The sequence below is a fragment of the Vigna radiata genome, chromosome 1 (genome assembly GCF_000741045.1).
Source record: "Vigna radiata var. radiata cultivar VC1973A chromosome 1, Vradiata_ver6, whole genome shotgun sequence".
Classification (NCBI taxonomy): domain Eukaryota; kingdom Viridiplantae; phylum Streptophyta; class Magnoliopsida; order Fabales; family Fabaceae; genus Vigna; species Vigna radiata.
Window position 1 is genome coordinate 4,403,578 of NC_028351.1, and position 21,818 is coordinate 4,425,395.

General features: G+C 34.7%; 1 protein-coding gene across 1 annotated transcript; it reads right to left on the minus strand.

Moving 5' to 3' along the window:
- Positions 1 to 24: 24 nt before the first annotated feature.
- On the minus strand, positions 25 to 20,579 carry LOC106769610 (THO complex subunit 2). The gene is made up of 32 exons (XM_014655297.2): positions 20,249 to 20,579; positions 19,979 to 20,104; positions 18,082 to 18,123; positions 17,891 to 17,950; positions 17,688 to 17,750; positions 16,704 to 16,784; positions 16,427 to 16,498; positions 16,290 to 16,337; positions 16,121 to 16,189; positions 15,894 to 16,027; positions 15,180 to 15,255; positions 14,612 to 14,805; positions 14,022 to 14,102; positions 11,994 to 12,201; positions 11,659 to 11,895; positions 11,502 to 11,582; positions 11,289 to 11,408; positions 11,129 to 11,188; positions 10,260 to 10,387; positions 7,646 to 7,742; positions 7,414 to 7,542; positions 6,717 to 6,820; positions 6,464 to 6,644; positions 6,110 to 6,291; positions 5,344 to 5,950; positions 5,143 to 5,247; positions 4,092 to 4,247; positions 3,933 to 4,013; positions 3,438 to 3,860; positions 1,800 to 2,963; positions 995 to 1,299; positions 25 to 609 (listed from the first exon to the last, which is right to left on the minus strand). The coding sequence occupies exons 1-32, from the start codon at positions 20,381 to 20,383 to the stop codon at positions 540 to 542; spliced, it is 5,619 nt and encodes a 1,872-aa protein (XP_014510783.1). The 5' UTR covers positions 20,384 to 20,579; the 3' UTR covers positions 25 to 539.
- Between the last annotated feature and the right edge of the window lie 1,239 nt (positions 20,580 to 21,818).

Genomic DNA, 21,818 nt, shown 5'->3' on the forward strand with positions numbered 1-21,818 from the left:
GATAATATATATAACACATCCATAGAACTTGCTAACAGAATAATCATGTTAAGAGGCTCAATTTCCGAAGCTTGGTTTTAATAACCAAACAAACATCCGGTATTGGGGGTTCAACAATTTAAATGCATGGATATGTAACCACAGGTGCAACGAAACCATCTTCATGAAAGACCACCGAACAGCTGCACCAAGTCTACAACATCTATGTTTCCTACTTTTGTCTATTGATGTAAATGAAGGTTTAAAAGAAATAATCACATTTTCTGAAGTACATTTGACGACCACCGGCTATCGAGAATATACAACACTATATACAAGTCTATAAGAGAATTCATAACATTTCATGCTCATTTTCGAAAGACTAAACAATTCCAACTCTGCCGAAATCTGGCAAAAGTTACCAAAAAAGTGAGGGCTGACAGTGAAAAGTGTTGTGAACCCACCACCTCAACTCACGCACAAAGTTAGCATTATAGCACGTGCATGAAATGAAACAACCTTCAAAAAAGTTTAGTTGCGAAATCGCTCCTTTTGATTTGCTACTTCCGGTGCCTCCGCTTTTGATCAGCTCTTTGTCTCTTCTCATCATCCCATTCACGATCATACAAGCTAATACTCAATTAAGGTCACAGTACTGAACAAATATAATAATGGAAATACAACATCCAACCAAAACATCTATTTTAACTAAAGTAACGCAAAAAACTCAAGGATTTCAAATTAGCTCTCCTTTTCTATGAAAATGTGAATGGACATTAAGCAATTCAAACACGCATAAATGATAAAATATAATGCATGTTTAGGCAATTCATCAAACAAGGACTCCATACCACGATTCCCTAAGTGAAGGATGTAAAACGTAGTGGACATAATACATGCAAAGGAAGGGCACATAAGTAAACAGTCTAGTGATGTCCTCCACCAAAAGATATATTGAAAGACACGTAATCATGAATTAAAATAATAAGCGTGCATATCAACAGGTGAAGGATACGGGTCTGAATCACGGCGATTCAACTTGCTGGCCACCTCTTTACCGTGAATCCTGATATTTGGTTCATCTATGTAGTTTGGATGCTGGATGACGGGTCCCTTTCTGTCTCCCCTGTCCCTTCCATCATACCCCAGTGACATACCAATACCAGGGGGAGGAGGTGGAGGAGCCACTGGTGAGTACTCCCCAGGTTCACCAGTTGCTAGATGCTCCCTCTTAAGTTTCCGTCTCTTGGATGCGGCATTTAAATCCAAGTCTTCCTTTAGCACATTAGCTTTCTCTCTTTCTCTCTCCCTCTCTTCAACCTGCATTAGAGATCACAAAGACTATTTAACATCTTAAGAACAAAGAACGGCTAATCACCTGACATTTATCCAGTCTTTCCAAACACCAGAAGAGACTAAATGGTGTTGAAAAGCACAATCTAGTACTAGTTAGCAAAATATCAAGTCAAATAGAAAAGGGCAAAAACCTGCCAATGCAAGACATGAGTTATGTTTTCTTTCAAAATCATCATAATCTCTTTCAAAATGAGTTATGTTTTCATTTGTTTCACTCCCTTTCAGCTTCCAGTGATAATTAATATATTACCCATTAAGACTTCAACAAAGAAATCGATAGTTCTTCATAGAAACCCATGATTGTTAAAAATATAACAGTCAGTTATTTGTTATCGAATTGACAAAACTATTATAACGTTCACACTAATACATAGGGCTACAACGTGTATAAGTCACAAAGTACAAATCCTTGTTTAGTAGCAGATAATGTAGAGTGAGAATTGATAACCAATATTTATCCATACCTTAATCTCTTCACGTTTTCGATCTCGAAAATCATCTTCTTTTCGGCGTTTTGAATCATCCTGAGAAACCACAGTCTCTTCTGATCGTCTCCGTTCCTTTTCTTCATGCCTTGGAGAAAGTCTTTGAGAGTGCCTCGTAGCTCCATACCTCCTATCAGCATCTTCATCACGCCTACCAGCTCCCAAAGATTGAGGAACCATATTAGGAGGTAAAGGGGGTGGTGGAGGCAAGTTTTGACCATGGAAGCGATCATCAGCATGTGATTTTTCTACTGATGCATCACTGTATCGTAACTTATTTCTATCATCCTTGCTTCTTTCATCCTTAGCTTTCTCAGGGAGTCTATTAAAACTCCTCTCACTACCCCTCTCTTGCAATCTCTCAACAGATCGTTCTCTTCCATATCTTTCAAGGGACCTATCTCTAGGTTTTTCTGCTACAGAGTCATCACCCCGAGACTTGTCCATACGGTCTAATCTTTCCCTGTGGTCCCTCTCATATCTTTCATTGCCCTTGTCTTTTGGCCGTTCCAGTGACTTATCACCTGCCCTGTACAGACCATGTTCCTCTGGTCCCAATTTGTCATCAGAAAAGCGAGGATCCATCAACTTATCTCTTTCAGAGAATCGAACTTCACTTTCAAAATCTCTTACCTCAACATCTCCTTTTCGTCGTTTACCTAGTCTGTCTGGTTCTTCAGCAGAACTGGCTCTCTTCTGAACTTTTTCATTTGATTTTGAAGTGATTCCTGTGTTTTCATGCCTGGGGGAATGAACTACGCGAGAAGAGGATCCTCTAGTGAAATCAGTAGTATCATTTCCTTCATCCTTCACCACAGATGCTCTACTATCAGAAGACTTGGCAACTCCAGCCTCGGCCTTTGATTCATTACCAGGACCATCCAATGAAATCCTTACTGGTGGGTTTGAACCTTTAGTAGAACCTGAAATGGTGTTACCATTAGCACTGACTAAAGAAGTTACATTGGTAGTTCCACTGTGTCTTCCCTCCAACGCATGGGTTTGTAGATCCTTGTCACTACTCAAGGAGCCTGAAGTTCTAGCAACAGGTTTTCCAGACCTACTATCTTCTTTTACAGGGTCTTGTTTTGATGGTTTTGAAAGTGAACCAGTAGGCGCCGAACGCTTTGCTGAAGCTCTTGACTGAAAATATGGGAACCAAATTATTCTGGATAAAATATAAAATTGGAAAACTATAATAATATTGAAGATTAGAAGAGAAAGGATAAAATGGAATCTTCTGTTATCATATAATTTAAGAAACAGATTGTTTTAAAACAATTAGGTTTAGCAAATGATTGATTATTTTATTCAATATTAAACTTCAGTCCTAGATTTCTTATCATGTAATAAAACTTGGGGCTAAATTAATCAAGTCTTTATGATGATAACATTATTATCACCTTCTGGCCCAATTTTCTTGCAATACAGTATTAAAAATTCTTGAGCTTAATAATTCTCGCTGACTATTGGACAATTTGGCCAACCAATCAATACTTACATCCAACTTCGGTCCTAAATGTTACTCTTCAACCCAACGATATTATACTTTTAATCCCAAAATCCATGCAAGAAACCTTGCCACTAAACTATTAAAACTGAAATACTAATTGCTACCTCAGCATTTCTTGTTCCATGTTCATCTGATGATCTATTCATCGATTCTTCCACTTGCTTTGAGTTTTCCATAGACTTTGACACCCCAGATTGTATAGAAGGTAAGATCGAGGATGTTTGGGCATCTAATCCATTTACCATTGAACCACTCTTGACTTTTGTATGGCCAGAATCAGATTTTGTCACAGTCATGCTTTCAGTTCTTTCAGACTTTCCATCTGCAGATTTTGTTCTTATTACCTGATCTTTGGCAGTGTTTCCAGAGTCCACATGTTTGCCACTGGCAGATTCATTTTGTGAAACATTGAGATTCATCCCACCATGCACAGTTGCTGAATTTCCAGCTGAAGATTTAGTCACAGTTGGTGCAGGTTTCAACTCAAGATAACCCATACCAAATTCTTCATCAGTTACCCAAGAAGGCTGCAAAAGGAGTTAGAATTAGTATGTTGGAACAAAATATAAAGGTAAACCTGTAATAAGTGACACACATACCTTCCTAGCAGCCAATGCTGCTGCAACCCCAGTTGCCAACACCTTAAGATCCTCTCTTTCATCACTTTTAATCTTAGCTACCTGCATGGAAGATGCAATGACTTAAATGTAATATTATAAATTACTAGTACAAGCAAATTTACAATAAGGATATCTTACTCGCTTCTCAAGGTTTATCCCACTCTTCCGGGTAACTGGGAAAACACTAGAAATTTTTGTCAACATTATAAGTGCATTTCTAATTTCCATGTACTCGCTAGATTCCAAACACTGAATTAGTAAACGTGTGATTCTTTGACTCCACTTCCAGTGTACCTATCCGCCAAAAAGCAAATACCAAAATCTATCATTTAGCATCATCTAACATTCGGTAGACTAATAATAGATCACAATTAAATAAGTCAAAGCCTTAAGAAAGAATCTATATAACATATAACAATTAATAATGGGAATTGGATTTTGCAACTGTTTTTTCGTGTACATATTTATTTTACCTCTTTTACCCCTCATTATCTTCAATGACCCATCTAAAACAAATTACGCATAATTTAATTGTATAATTATACTAATAATTAGTAAAAATTAAAATATCTTATAATTGTTTTTATACATATCTATTCCATATGAAGACATCTTATTTTCAAGTTGGAGAGAATGAATACAATAGTAGAAGTGGTGTTGTTGCACCTATGGATGATTTGGAGATTCCTCAAATTATTGATAATGAAGAAGGTCATGGAGGAGAGAATATCGATGAAAATGAAGACCATGTAGAGAGGACAGCAATGATTATCCTGCTTTTGATAAAAAGATTTCCTTGGATAGTTTACATTAAACGTTGAACAATTTATTAGATTTTTTATGCTTCTCCAAACTTATGAACCTATTTTAATTGTTATGAATTCATTTTATGAATTATGTATGAGTTATTTTTATGATTTATATTATTTTAAATGATGCAACTATTTATGATTATAATTTTTTATTTAGTCGTAACTCTTACCAGTTGAGTTACGATCCTCAAGTACGAGTGGGCTAAGAGCGTCCACAATTAAAATGACTTTCTAATAATATTTTATATTTGTAATTATTTCTACCGTATAATGCGCAGGTGATATGCAAGTTGAGATAGAGTGGAAAAGCAAGTAGATCTACTTAAAGGAAGCAAAGAGATTCATCGCAGTTAAAACCAGTACAGACTAGAACTTACTTTAATGAACTGCCCATATGTAACTCGTTGACTATCTGGATATCTATAGTAAACGGCAAAGCCTGGCATGTTTCCACACTCACGTTCATAAATAGATTCATCACTCTGAAAAAGAAGGAATTGAAAACATAGCAAACATTAAAAAAATTAACTCCTTAAAATTATATTAGAAAAATAAAACGGTAAAAAAAACAAAAGTACCTTCCAATAGTAAGCAATCTTCAAAGTCTCGTACAGAAACCTACCAAGCCTGCCTGCCTCGTATTCAGTGCAGCAGCATATCATAGGTTGTAGGGTCTTACAAATCAAAACATCGATATGATTGACTGTGTTAAAAAAAGGGGTTCCAAGGGAATGAAGTGTGTGGACAAACATAGCACAATAAACAGCATCTGGCATACTGAAAGTACAGCGTGGAAAAATACAGCGCTGAAGAAACTCCATGTTGATCTTTAAGGTGTCAGGACAGGAACTTAACCATATTTTTTTTTCACGAGAAAGACGTCTATGAACAGATGCAACATTCTCCTCGTGTTTATGAAGTTCACTAATCAGCCGATCAAGAGATTCTTGAATTCTTTCCTTTTCTTTCTTCCTCTTTGTAATTGCTGAGCTAGAATTGTCAGAAAGCTCCTCCAATGATTTAAGATTTGCATGCAGCTTGCCTATTTCTGACTCGTATCGATTTTTCGGGACATACAGATCATATAACGTAAGACCCCAAAATGTTGCATAAAGATCGGGAGATAAGCTATTCCATGCTTTTGGAGGTAACATGGTTTTAACAGTATCAAGAAGATACGACCAACTGGATACAATAATAAAATAGTAAATACTAATCCACAACATAGAGAAAATAAACTTTGCACATCTTATTGCATATCAGAAACAGATAGTAATTTACATTTTCAGATTTAACTATTATGGAATCTAAAACATCTTGCAATGAAAAGGTTAGGGTCATAACCTTATAGGATTTTGGGCAGAGCCAAGATTTAGTACCATACTACCGGAATTATCTAGAGGATCAGACTCAAAGTTAGAAGATGCATCACTAGCACCACGTTTATCATCCAAGGGCCAATAAATATCAGGATCTCTCTGAGACTTGAAAAGCCTCATTATGGGACGATATATCAAGAAAGCAACCTAGTCCAGGGGTAAAGAATGGCAGTAAATACAGATTCAAGTGAAGAATGATGTAGGAAGACCGATGCAGATAAAGAGAAAATCATGACACAAGAGCAGAAAAAAAAAAATGTAGCAACTACCATAGAACATGTAGGAAGTTCATATAATAGAGGTAGAGGGGAAACAAAACCTCGGGGTCCAGGTGGTAAAGGTGGACCAGGTCATTGAGGGAGGGAATAAGAATGCCATAACTTGATGATGGGGTGACTGCACTACCAAGAAATTCCACATACTGAAGCAGAGTTCCATGACATCTATCAAACTGCTCGCTAACCATCTTAATGTAGGGTGCATCTGCATTTACGACAGCTCTGCAAAACATTGAATTTTGAGAAAAGAATTTTGATAGACAATTATAACATTTTTTAAGTTTACAAGCTTACAGAGATCGATGTTGAGCAAGAAGTAGTAACAGTGGGATTGCCAACTTTGGTTCATCTTTTGGAAGTAATGCGTCTCTCAGTCTGCTAGTTGACTTTATCAATGCCTGCACTTATTAGCCGAAACTTAAGCAACTTACTATGCCAACCCCAAGTCAGAGTTGAAACTTATAAATAAGTAGTAACTAAAATTAATTAACACTAGAAAATTCATTATTTTGCTGTAACGAAAGCAAAATCAATGCAATCAAAAAAACATTCAAACAAGAGCAGTTGCACTGGTTTTGCTTTCTGTACACTAAAATAATATAAAGAGATCATAAGCATACTTCTAAATAAAATACTGCACTAGTTTGCTTTCTTTACAGGAAATTAATGAAAAGAGATCATCCAACTAATTCACACTTCTCTACTTCAGGAAGTTAAATCTATAAACCTCCAATTATCATGGATAAATCAAGTGATTTTCATTCAGCATACGTCTCACAATTTTCTAAAAACCAAAATATAATCTGATATGTTAACTAACCAGCCTGATCAGTACATGCAAAAAAACTAGGCCAATGCAAATTAACAGAGGGAATTGACATTTGCCACACTTAAAAACTGTCCATTATATGGAGTAGAATTTCAATCCATACAAACAGCAATGTCACTAATGTCTTGCTTTAGAGAATCTTCTAAGACATAGATTTTGTACCTTATTATTCCGAGTTACACCAAAAGAAGTTGCTTGATATCTGAGAGTGTCACTCCCTGCCATTGCATCAAGCTGCTCCTCAGTCAAGTTCTCTGTGTACTGGACATTTGCCATTTGTTGAATAAGCTCCTAAACAAACCCACAAAAGTATTCATTAGCAGCCAGCATTTGATTTTTCTTGCGAGCCATAGCTCAGATTATACATTATTAGAAAAAGAGACAGAAGAAACACCTGCAGTAGAACAAGCTCAATTCCTTGCCCCTTTTTTAACTGATTCACAAGATACTGGAAGAGGCCCCGTAATTCCATTGATGGGTACTTCTTACACCTATAATGAAAAAATGACTATGAAAACATTCAAAGAAAATTGTTCTTCAAGCAGTAATCACACAAATCCTACTCAATATAGAACATAAAAGCAATCATAGGCAAACTAACAAGTACAAGTTAACACCAACATCAACAGAAAACAATTTAAAGTAAAATGAAAGCACAATTTCATATATCTGTCAGTATATATCAATTTCCACACAGACCAGACAATTATACCAACATATAGGATGAAATTGCAGAATCATATGTCAAGGAAATCAAGTTCTCTTACGACCCACAAAAGATGAATGAACTCAACAATGTAACCTATGACATATTCACTCAAGACGTTATCCTAATTGGATCCTACATTTCTTCGCATTTTTTAACAGTAACATCAACAAATTAATTTTTCGTCTTTTCTTGTTTGTACGCTACTTGATTAAGTTTATATAATTTGATTATTATTTTAACTAGAAAAAATGTTGCTAATTATTTCTTTGATCGCTTGCATTTTTTTCTGCATTGTCAAAGATTGGAGACATTCCTCCAATTTCCAAGTGTTGCTCACAGTAGGAAACAGCTCCAGCTGAGAGACACACTAATTACATAATTAAGGCACCTTTTGAAGGAGATGACCATTAAAACCATACTTAATTCAAGAAGAACTCAGAAAAGCTAATACATAATATAAACACACAAATTTTTTGTTATATTATTACACACTCAATATAATATTCAACAAAAGGGAACACTGTAGAGAGAGAAAGAGAACAACCAAACCAAACTGCTCCAGGCATTTCAATCCCCATCCCTCCAAGGCAAAACAAATTCCTAGCAGAATATTTGCACCCAAAGTTGGTCAGGGTTTAACAAGTATGCCCAGCAAAAATAGTGTGGCCACAGGCATATCATTCTTCATTACTGAGGTATATGGCAAAGTAAGACCAGATATTAGAAATGTCATGCTATCCGTTCATCAGAAGATGGGTATCTCGGTGCTATACAGTCAATATGATAATCAAACATCCTGATGCAATGAACTATTGTTGACCAATCAAGTAAACTACTGGTGATTAGGTCAAATGAAAAGCCGTAATTTCAATCATCCTCTTTTCTGAAGAAAGAATACACTATCTATCAATATTAGTCGTCCATTGGGTTCATTTGTGAAGTGAACAGTTTCCACAAGAGTAAATGGTTTCCTTGACATCTTGTCATCACCATTTGCATCACAAGAGGAAAGTAAACTAATGGAGAGGACAACTTAGAAGAATGCTACTACAACCGAAGGCTCATCAGAAGGATCCAAACCTACATGTTATCAGCCCAGCAACAAGGACCAACCATTCGTGTCTAACAGTAGGATTTAAGCAAGAAAGACTAGTCATCATATTGCAATCACTCGGTAAACAGTTCAGGTTCCGTACATGGGCAACAACTTATGAATCTGTATCCTTATTACTTTGAAAATCATCATGAACTATGTGTAGACAAAACGGTAATGTATAGTTACACGCACCAGCCCCCCTCCTTCACATCATACTGCGTAAATGCAACTAAACTGACCATCCCGCCATTAACATTAGAAATGATCCAAAAATCATTGTGCAGCAAACCTATCGTGCATACAACACAGGCCATCTTCACATAATAAACCTTGAACACTTCCGACTGATGTCATTGCATTCTGTAAGTACCCATTGTTTCATCTCCATCAACTAATTGTACATGGCATCAGTACGGACCATTCCAAGATACATATGGAAGACCAAGATCCAACTTAATGAACAACTCATTCAAATGAGATAATTCTCCATCAATCATGGTACAGTGACCGCAGCTCACATGTCACTTCTATATCATAAATGACACTTCTTAACCTTGTCAGTCTCCTTTACCAAATTATACGTAACAAATGAACCACAACACAGAATGTCCACCCCTTTCATCCAATAGATAACCATTCTGAAAAATCTGTCAGCAGATACCAGAAATTGAACACCATAAAGCTGTCTGTGCACGCCCACCAACTAGCAAATGGTTCGAATTTGATCTGACAGTACCACTCAGGGACATAAAAATGCTGCTATGTCCAGTAATCCGGCATCTGCTAAGGTTGATCTGCAACCTGGAATTTGATAGAAGGCATCCCGCATATATCTAAATTCTATAGGAAGACATAAATGTACAAATATGACTAATAAATGTTATTATCAACATTATTACTTAAGCATCATACATAATTCCAATTATATAAGAGTCTGCACAAAATGGAAGAGAAAGAAAGACACAATCATCTAACAGATTGTAGACTGCCTAAATTTGTTGCAAAGACAACACGTTGCTATTAAATTGATGGTTTAATCAGCAGAATAATATGCACATGCCAACAAAATAGCCAACTCCAGAAGGATCATGCGTATTTCCTTTAATTATCCAGATACACAGGAAAAAATGTGAAGAAAAAGAGAAACCAAACCACAAATTTCAATATTCTATAATAAAAGTGGCAAGGAAACAAATAACTTACAGATGGCCCCAAAATGAGGCTAGAGATTGAAGCCAGTCTGACAAATTAAGGCCATCGTCCTTTAACTTATCACGTCCACCAAGTGCTAAGCGCTCAATCACAACATATTCCAATATATCATACTCAAGCTGTTAAGAAAAAAGTAAATAAGGTTCCAGGTGGAGAACTATCTTCCAATTTCAAATCAACTTCAAACGATAGAAAATACTGAATGCACAAAAACCTTATCCACCCAAGTGAAATCGGCTATATGGATCACATAATACTATTTCGTCCTATGTTCAACTAAAAACAAAACTTTTACAAATATTATTCACTCTAGTCATTGTGAAATTTTCTAATGGACGTGTCAAAAGGATAATAATAGTGTCCTTATTTTCACCATTTGTCACTTCTGTCAGTCAGTTTTGACCACTGATTTTTCCTGTTGTCTATTAAAAAATATTTAGAAAAAAGACCACAACAAAACAAAAGCATAACAGCTCAATTTAAATGATTAAATTAGAAAAGAACATTCGAAAAAAAGGAGCAAACTACAACTAACTATCTTCCCCAAGACACCGTTTCGTGTCCTTAGAAACTCCTAACATCTTAGTATCTACACTTAAAAAGGTAGTAAGAAAATTTAACAAAAGAAATCTGAATCTACATTGGATGCAAGAGTACAGAAATACAATACAATCAATTTCCAAAGATTTAATTCATCAGTTGAGGGCCATAAAATTCTAAATACTCACTAATGGAACTTAGTTACCACAAATAGAATATAGGTTTCGTGTCCTACTGCTTATTATGAGGTCACAGATTAAGACGTCACTAATGGATTCAGCAAACACAAAGGAAAGAAAAACGCAAAAACATGTGCACACCTGAGTCAGGTACTTAAATGCATCCACTACAGGAGTAATCATGTCTCTGTAAGCCTCAATCTGCACATCACATAATTTGAAAAAAATTACAACCATAGAATGGAAATCATTGAAAGCAATCAGGTCATCTCAAAGTATAAACGTCCTAATAAATTAGCACCTGATGAACAATTGTTCGGAGGACAGTCATTGGGTTGGCATGAGCTAATTTTGCAACCATCCGACCTAGCTGCTTCAAATTTTCCTTTGCCAGCCTTTTCAAAATACGTCTAGTATCCAACTGTACAGAAAGAATAAAGAAAATGAGAATAACAAAGAATCAAGCTTGCAACATTCAGTGCAGATGGTACATAACATGTATAGATCTGCACACCTTGGCAGTTTGTCTTGCAGCTAAGAGCATAGGAATGCGCTCGTCATCTTTTTCCCATTCACCATACAATCGATATCGCACCTAAATACATAACATTCATCAACCAAGTTTCGCTAAAAACAAAACATGTAAAAGGATAAACATTAATAAAAAGAACCTCATAAGGAAGAAGACTCATTAGTTCCCATATCTCCTGCCCAACAGCAGGATTGGCAGGAATTAACTGCAGAGAAGGAAGTACACATGCTCCTAAAGCATCCTCCACCCTTAGCCGTGCCTCCTTAAGATGTAAGTTAGGGTTTTCGGGAAAATGCAATTGAGGATTCAAGTCACCATTGCCACGACTGACAAGCTCAAGAGCAGAAAGGTAATAACCTCTCAAGACCCTACAAACCTACTCATATTTTAAGAGAAAATGGAAGAGGAGAAGTCCTATCAGCATTAAAAAAAATAGCAAGGACAAAGTTCACAAATTAACAGAACTTAACACACCTTCTGCAACAGTACAGTATCACGGTAGAGATAAGGTCCAGTACAAGAAAGCATCTGAAAAAGTTCCTTAGGAAGATCTATGAAAGAATTATATCCTGAAGTGTTATCAACATCCATAACATCAGTGCCTCCTGACGATGATCCAGGATTTTGAAGATGTGTCTGACGGACAACATCATATGCTGAACAGATGGTCTTCTCGATAAGCCTGGATGAGATCCCAATATTATAAGATCAGAGAAAATACGGGCATTCAGAAAAATTGTTAGCCGCAAAAAAGTTCAAACGTAAATGGCCTAATAATAGAGGGCATTAAATGCACACACACGCATAAACACCTAAGCCTCCCATGAACATTGGACGTAAATTTGGAATAGGTCATGTGTTTGACAATGGTTTAATATCTCCAGTCAGTTTCAACATCCAACACTCACTGACATTGGCTTAATCACAGTTCCAAATATGCTGTCTCATGGTCCAGTTCAGAAAGCTTCGGAAGAAAGTAATGACATTTCTGTTATGTAACTCAATGGTATAAGTTATCGGTATGCAAGATAACATCTTCAAGGGTATCCCATTTGGCCTCACTTCAGGATAAGATAGATTTTCTGGCTTCCGTTAAGTGCACAGTATTCATAGCAGTTTCAAATGAGGTTTCCCAAGGTTGTAGATTGAGCATTTACTCATAGGATCATACAAACGGTCCGATAAGTTTAGGAGCTAGAGGGTCCTCAAGTTTAAGCAGGATCCAGTGGAAATAAGATAAGTGTAGGATTATTGATTTCACTAGCTAAAACACATGATTGCCACTCTCCTCTAACCAGCGTTCATGCTTTTTGGCAAATCAGATCTGGATCACATGACTTAATGAAGGAAAAGAGCAAAAAAGGTCTCCCCAAAAATTCCTCTTTCATCACTCTCTACACAATTCACATTTTCCCTCACTCAACTTATACCAGACTTCTCTCTCTTCTCTCCCAACATTTTTGTGTCCTCTCTTGGGTATAGGTTGTTAATTCCCACAAGGCCATACCTATGTTGTGGTTCTTATCCCATGCCAAAGTCGTGTAATTTTTTCTCCTGATCTCTCACTTTCCATTGAAACTTCATTGATTACTGTCCAAAAAATGGAAAGTTGTTCGAGACATTTGATACCCCATTTGCTTGGAGTTTTAATCCATAATTTTCAATGCTTGCACTTGTACTAGACAATTTTATGCACAACCTTAAGTGTTGATTGAGATTTAATGATTAATTTCTTGTATGTTACTTTATATCCATGTGTGTTTTAAGTATAATTTTGTATTTTAGTATCATTTTACTATCCATGTTATGATCCCATGAATTTTGTTTCTTCTACACCTCTGATCCTAGAGAGGATTACAATTTTGACAGCATATTTTAAGTTTCTAATATGCAGAGGCATTAGACAGCAAGGATGCAATTTTGGGATGATAGCATTGGTCTTTCAGACCCTATGGCTTACTTATCCTTTTTTTCTTTTAGACTTCGGGTCCCTGTTAAAAATAACATCCTCAACTGGGTTCACATTTTTAAGAAAATCCAATATCCCAAAAGAACACTTTATCATCAATACTGTTGGAAATCTCATTAGACATAAAGCCAAATTATAGTATATAAGTACAAACTTCACCTAACAAATCGATTTTAAAGGTTAAATTAGATTTAAAACTCATTAGTATGATGGTATCAAAATCTATCCTAGTAAGGTTTCGACAGTCATCAAACTATCAATAAATATTTAGTTTTACGTTTGAGATGTCCAGTCCTCAACAAGAAGGGGTGTGTCAAACATCCCACATCAAATAGAGATAAAGTCAAATTATAGTTTATAAGTAATTGCAAGCCTTACCATGCATAATTGATTTTGTGAGACTAAGACTTAAAGTTCACTTTCTAAAAAATACATTCAATGGAAATTGGAAACACAAATCCAAAAATGTACCCAAATAGAAGTTTTTCAATGTAAAGGGAAAGGGAAAGAGAAATAGTATACATCAGCTTTACCTGAACAAACTATCACATATTTGAATATGTTCCACAGCATTGAGTGGTGAAAGGCGCTCAAATAATAGATATGCATGATACCTAGGGAGGGGAAAAGCAGAAAATTTCAAAAACATACATTTGCTAGAAAGCAATTATATGAACACGTTATATTATACATAAACTATTTGAGCCATAAATCAATATTTATGGACTAGTGAAATCAAAACTTCAGTAAAAACTATATAGTTTGAGAGCTGCAATATATCTTAATAAGTGTAGCTGATATTGACAAAGTTACCATGTAAGAAAACATACTGATAAATAGGTGATGTTATAGAAGAATGGTAAATATCTCCACCACACGGAACCAAATTTCATTGTTAAGAAATTCCATTATTTTCATTGTCCAAATAGATTTATATATTTAGTATGCTTTGGCACACCATACAAAGCAGTTTGAACATTAATCACTAAGATAGAAGGTGGAAATTTATCCACTGTGAAGACATCAATTAGCAAACCAGGTCAAAAGAGAAAAAACAAGATAGCTAGAGGTAATAAGAGTCTTTCCCATCACATGCTATAGTAGATGCATAAATCAAGCATACCAGTCATCAACCGAAAGAAAGCCAGTGAGCAAGCCCAAAGTCTGACTGGTTTGAAGCTCAGTTGTCCGCTCTTCAGTTGCTTCTGTTTCAAGGTCTAGGGCAGCAAAGAGATCTATACTGACATCCCCCTGTTTCTCATCATCCATTAGATCTTTTCCAGTCGCAGCAAGGTTTATTCTTCCAATTTTATTAGCCTATAGTTAACATTGACAACCTCTTAAAAATGCCGCATATATTTTGATATTATACAAGATCAACACTCAACACTGACATGTTTCAATTCAAGCAACGAAATTACTATGCTTGTGAAAATTATTTTCCTCAAATACCAAAACCAAGTAGTTCAAAACACCAGAAAAATAGTGTTCTGAACCAGAAGCATAAAGGAAAATAGACAGCCTTGTTGAAATCTCGAGACAGTTTGGCTCATTTCCTTCCACTTTTCCTTATAGAACAAATTTCACACTCTTGAGCCAGAAATACTTAACAAGAAACATTTTTCATCCCGAAATAATAATAAAATTCAAGTAATTAAAGTTGACCATGTATTCAATAAAAGCATGAATACCTCATCAAGTCGCTTGGAAGAGAAAGTATTGTAATGCTCAAATGCCTCAACATCTCTGGGAAGTAGATGAGTGTATCTGCATTAAAATGATAATCAGAAAATTCCTCAAATATTACATGATATATAGCTCCAGTCCAGAAATCATCATGTGCCCTAGTAACTCAAACAAATAAGATTAATTAAAGCATGACTTAGTTCCCAAACAACAAGCTTAGTTCTCCCATTCCTAAATATCCAAATACAAACATCTCCATTTCTAAACAAAAGGAATACCAACCTGAAAAATATACCATAACAGTATGCATGAACAGAGAAAGTATCAAACGATCACAACAGCTAGGAAAACAAATGCATTATTTATTTTTGAGATAGATAAAATAACCAAAAAAACATAAGAACTTATATGCTATTAAAAAACTTAATGCCCCAAAAGATCCCAACCAACCAACTACAACTTACCACTTAGACTTTGGCACTATTGTATGGTACAACCATTTTATACATCAACATTTTCCCAGAAAAATTAAAAGCACAACTCCAATTAAAGAGCGGTAATTATTGTTTGTCAATTACAAGATCACCAGAAGGGAAACTACAAATAACCTCGGATGCAGCCTGATGACAAAATTGATTAAGTGTTGAATTACTGTTAGTATAAACTTCTATACAAGAATGCTATATGTGATTTTGAAGTGGTGCATTAACACATCTTACATGCTATCAAGATCAATAAAATCCTGCTTCACCAGCAAGGCTGTGAGTCTATAGAGCCCAAATGGAACAGAACTGACAACTTCCATGCGTTGATAATATTGAAATTTGAACCCAAGAATCTGTGATGCATGAGACTGCATAGAAGAGAGAAAACCATCACACAAAAATTTGTCCCTTAAATTTCACAAACTAAATAAAGGAATCACCTAGGACTTTATATTGTCCACCTTTGGAAATATAGGAATCAACTCTATAAACACATCATCATCAGGCTGCAGTTCAAAACACTCTAGGACCTGAGAAAAATATACATCAGTAGCTAGATAAAACATGAAATGAAACATACATAAGAATGTGAATTAATAAAAAAAAATCAACTAAAAACATCCAACTTACAATATCAAAAACACGATTTGGATCCAGATCAAAATGGCCAATTAATGACTGCAGAAGTAATATAAATCAGTACCATGATCATCCTTATGGGAAAAAAACAATACTGGAGTAGTCATAGTACTTAAAATCATCAAAACCTTAATAATGCCAATGGTTGCTGCAGATGATTTTTGTGTAGTTGCTTCAGAGTCCCGGCAAAGAAGAGTCACCTACACAATTAACTAAATTCAATAAAAACATACAAAAGCATCTGACTGGATCAATGCAACGTATGTAAAATAAATTCATGCAACTAAAAAACAATTGTTGAAGATGGCATGGTCTTCAGTCAAAAATCACTATGGCTGTAATAAGTGATCAATAATTCATAGAAAATATCCTAAAAATTCCAGATATTGGTGACTATGATTATACCAGCTTTGCATAACCCTCACTCTCTTCTCTGAGAAGGTTGAATTTGGTTTGCTGATAGAGAAGTCGAGTATTAACTCTGACCTGAAATCAGCAGCACAAATTAATTAAATACATTTGAATTGAAATTCAAGGTGATACATGATTATTGATGTTTGATGCAAGTAACATAAAGTACCAAATACAAATAAACATAAGATCAACTATGTGGGTGCATTTTATGCAATTGGATGCCTTACTTGCACCTGTATATATATGGCTTTTCCTTACTGCTCTCCTCAGCTGTGTTATGAGAATTTATAGATGTGCAGATAACTTTGACATGCTACTTACATTGATACAGACAGAGGACTTTGTATAACACTCTTTAAAACTTATTTATGAAATACAAGTCAGCTAAATTATGATAGAATAATCTGTTGGGGTTCTTAACTAGGGGTTTGTGCTACTACGTAGAAGTTCTTGCTGGGTTATTAATTATATTTGGTTTAATGAAAAGAAAGATGGCAAATTTCCAAGCAGCATACAGTTGATAATATTCTGTGCATAGCTTGGGTGGTATTTGAAAAAAATACATCAGGGACTGTTGCCATGGTTTTAAATATATTTTCAAATAGGATCGCATTTTTAGCATATCTCCTGCTTTCTGTCCATGATTGTTCAAGAGTGTGACTACAAATGTAGCTGTTTTGTCATGCAGAGAGTTAGTTCTTTCTTTTTTGCTATCATTATTTTCCTTTGATGTTTTTTCAAATGATGCTTCATTAATTATAACATTTTTTTCCATCTACATATTGGATAACCTCCTCTCCTTTTGTGAAGATTAATAGCTTCCACCTTTTCTTGTGGCCAAATGTATTCCCATCTTTTAAAAATAAATTTGAGTGTCTAAGAATAAAAACGAAACACAAGAAATAGGAATAATAGAAGGAAAGAAAGAGAAGTCTCTGGTATTATAGCAATCATATAAAGAAGTTAATAGCTAACCTCTTTACCCTTCAAGTCCTGAGCCTTAATTTTGATCAATTCAGCCTCCCCCAAGAATTCTTCCTACAAATGCACAACACATATAAATAATATTTTGCAAATGCAAGAAACATAAGTTACCTATGCACTAAATATTCTGCCTATGCTCAGTTTCTCACAAACTAAGCAGAAGCCAGGAAAAACAGAAGATACATGGAGCCAACCTCACAACGTTCTTGAAGTAGCCTAACTGGAACCATTTCAGATTCCACAAGCCATCTTGCCTGGAAAAATGAAAATTTTAAAATCAATAGTAAATTATAAAGGAAAGAGAGGCATAATGTTTACTCCAAAAAGATGAAAATTTACAAATTAATGTTTTCATCAAATAAAGTATACAGGATCAAATACTGACCAGCTTGATGAGACGAGAACGCAAATCTCCTGGCATTGTATGCTGTAACCAAGGAGACAGTAGCACATAATTACAATAAGTGGGTTTACTACAAACAATACAGTAAGAAATTGAAACAGTATTCATTGTCTCCCTCCAGTCACAAATGACACCGACAATACACATAAAGAGCTCGTACATTTACAAACATTCAAAATCAAAGGCATTAATCAAAAGTAAGAAAAGTCATTGTCACAACTAAACGTTCAAAATCTTGAATAATATATAATATATAATATATCTAAGACACAACTGCGATTTCATAACAAGAATTGGTATTTTCAGGGAAATTTTTTTCATTGCAATTTTGTTACTCTCCTTGATACAGGTGTGAATTAAGGTTTTAAAAATGAAAATAAGTCACAGTAAACATGAAACAGCAATAACAATAGCCTTATCCCGTTAAGGCAAATCAGCTAAACGTATTACATTACATCATTGGCCAGAGATGAAAACCAACTTCCTACAAATAGTATTCACCATGAGATCCCCTGCTCAATAATTCTACCATTGTTATTCCTAGTCTCCTTCGACACCATTAATGCCAAGAACCAAGTACACTGAACTCTCAACCAGTGACCTACTCTGCATGTGGTCAAACCATTTTAACCAAGTTCTTATCATCTTTACCCGATACTTGTCATACCAATATCTTTTTGTATAGAGCCATTCAACATCATGCCCTTTTCAAGTGGGCCAAAATCCATTTAACATTTTAATTTCTACAACCCTCACCTTTCAAAAGTCAATCATTTACTATCAGAATTTAATTGGTTGTATAGCAATACTATAAAACTTCCCTTTGAATTTGATTAGTAATTTGGGTTACAAATTACCCTTGATACCATTTTTGTTATAACCACCTAAATTCTATAGGAGGCACAAATACAACACATGATTCAGATGCAACATGGACCAAATAATGGGGCAAATTTAAAAGCTATAGACTAAAATCAATGTAAATTTAACATAGAAAAGAATATTTTAATCAGGAGAGAATTTATATTTTGAAATAGAACTAGACATAGTAAACATAATAAAATGGTAACAGTTATTTAATTAATATAGCATTTAGTGTTACTGACACAAAAGTTTAAATATAAATAAAAGGAAAAAACATACAAAAGCAAAACTAAAGCAATTGACAAGTCCAACACAACACAGCTACTATAAAAAAAAGGTTAATGTAACATATGTAACATTTCAAAAAAGCTGTGACCCAGCATCATGATTTTTGAATTCTCCATGACCGCAGTTACAATAAATTCATTCACATTTGGGGATCTTGGTGACCAGACTTCGGTCACATTTGTCCACAATATCCCGCAAGATAAGGATCACAATGAAACCTTGGGTTTGTGTTTCTTGGTTATTATGCCATTCAATCTTATTGACACAAAAGTTAAAATATATATTAAACAAAAACTTATAAAATGCAACAAAGGTGTATTTGACATTTCCAAAGGTGTATTTGACCTTTCCAAGCAACATATAAGCAATACAAGCCGCTACTGTTTGCTTCTTAGTTATTACAGCATTCAATCCTAGAGTTATAAAAGTTTAAAATGTATAAGTACATAATTATAAAACAAAAAACTTTCAAAGTGTCCCTGCAGATTTCGTGTTGCTCATCACACGGCTACTATTCAGATGTTTCCACGTTTCTTTGTTAATATACTATTAGTTTATTGATACGGAAAAGAAAAGTGTGTGTGTGTGTGTGTGAGAGAGAGAGAGAGAGGGAGAGAGAGAATATAAGCTATAAGACATGGCTAGGAGGAAAAAAGAAGGAAGATAAAAAAAAAATGAAGACTGACAATCAACTATATCACAAGAGCAAAGCAGCAGCATAACTCACATCTTGAGCCATCTGGGTCACTATATCAGCAAAATTCGAAGCTATTTTGTCATTGGAAGCTTGTTCTGAAAATATGACAGAATCCAACGCAACTTTACACTTGGGAAACGGCAGTTCACCCCTAACCTGGTAGAACCAGAACAAAAAATCAGTCCATTATCCCAAAATGAAGCAATCGTAGCATTGAAGTCGCCACCCGAATTTCAAAATTTCAATGTAAACCCCAAATAAAATAATAAAGAAACAACGAAAATCGTGATTAGTTAGTACCATAGTCCAACAGAGCTCGTAGAGGAAGCGCAGCATGGGGACAGCTTGGGAGACCTTGAGGGCAGGGTTGCCACTCCTCCATTCGCGAACACACTCCTCTGTTACGTATACACACTCTATGGATGGAAGAGACATTTGGACGAAGGTGGAAGCGTGAGATTTGAGGTTCGGGAATGAATCGAGAGGGAGGGTTTAAGAGAGAATCATGCTTCCATGGACCAAATGCAAATTGAGACCATTTTAGGGTTTTCAGAGAAGAGAGAAGAAAGAAGAAAGAAGGAAGAAGGGGTTAGCCTTTGGGACAACAACGTGGATTGTGATTGAAATTTTATTTTACCAAAAGGAAAAAAAAAAAAAAAAACTAACTATGAATTTATATAATTTCGGTTAAACTTTCGCGTTTTTTTAATTCGACCATTGTCATTTAAACTAGTTTAGCGAAATATTGTTAAAAATAAAATTAAAGTTATAATTAATTTATATAATTATATGACGTCCATTTCTTCCAAAAAAGCAAAAAGAATCAATGAGAACATGTTATAGGCGTCCATTTCAAAATGTATCTATATCTATACATGTCTATATATAAAGGATTTTTCATCTTGGTGTTCTCAAAATTTATTTTTAAATTTTTTTTAAATATATATGTTTTAAAATCAAATTGAATGTTATACAAGAAAATATAATTTAAGGAGGTGTTTATGTAAAAAAACTCTTTGATGTAAAATTTTATTTTTTTTCTTAAAATGTAATTACTCTTTTGATACATGAAATCTATCTTGATTTCTCTTAATCATTTTGTATATCAAGATTGAAGTATTAACATAACTAGTCACAAGTAGATGTTTTTTTCAATTCAAGTTAGTATTTGATTTATGTGTTTAATGTTTGTTGTGGTTTGATCTCATTACTTCGTTTTTGGTTCTTGAGGTGTTGGAAAATACATTTTGAACCAAAACTAAAATTGAATACTTAATGAAGTTTGTATCTTGGTATAAAACATAATTCATTAGTAATCTTAAGATTATAGAACTTTATGTATGTTTTCTTTTTTAAGAATTTAAGGAGTTGGAACTTGATGAGTTGTCACCTGCTCAAAATAACAAGGAATAGTATTTTGAATATATTTGCAAGTTGATTTTGACTTGAATACGGAATTTAAGTGTTTGTGAATACATAAAAATGAAGTGATTGAAATGTAGTTTTGACATTTGTACATACTCAATGTTAACTTTTTTGTTGCATTTCAATTGTTTGATGAAAAAAAAGTTTTTGTGTTTTGATGAATTTTGTTGTTTAGTTGAGTTGTAAATTGTGAAGGGTGACATGTGTTATATAAGTCTCTTAAAAGATAATGATATTTATCATTTACTACATAGAACTGATACACGTTTTATCCTAACAAAGTTCAGGACTTAGTGTGGACAACAAAATACGCAATCAAAATATAGGATAAATAACAAAATTGACATAATCATAAATGAATTATGATATGCTAAATGATGATGTTACGAGGCATAATTTGCCAATCAATGGTATGGTGATGGCATAATCCCTCGATCAATGATAT

Coding starts and splice junctions, on each gene's coding strand:
- LOC106769610 (XM_014655297.2), bottom strand. CDS start 20,383: ATGTCTCTTCCATCCATAGAGTGTGTATACGTAACAGAGGAGTGTGTT. Junction 18,124..19,978: donor TGACCCAGATGGCTCAAGAT/GTGAGTTATGCT, acceptor CCTTGGTTACAG/CATACAATGCCAGGAGATTT. Junction 16,190..16,289: donor CAAATCGTGTTTTTGATATT/GTAAGTTGGATG, acceptor TATTTTTCTCAG/GTCCTAGAGTGTTTTGAACT.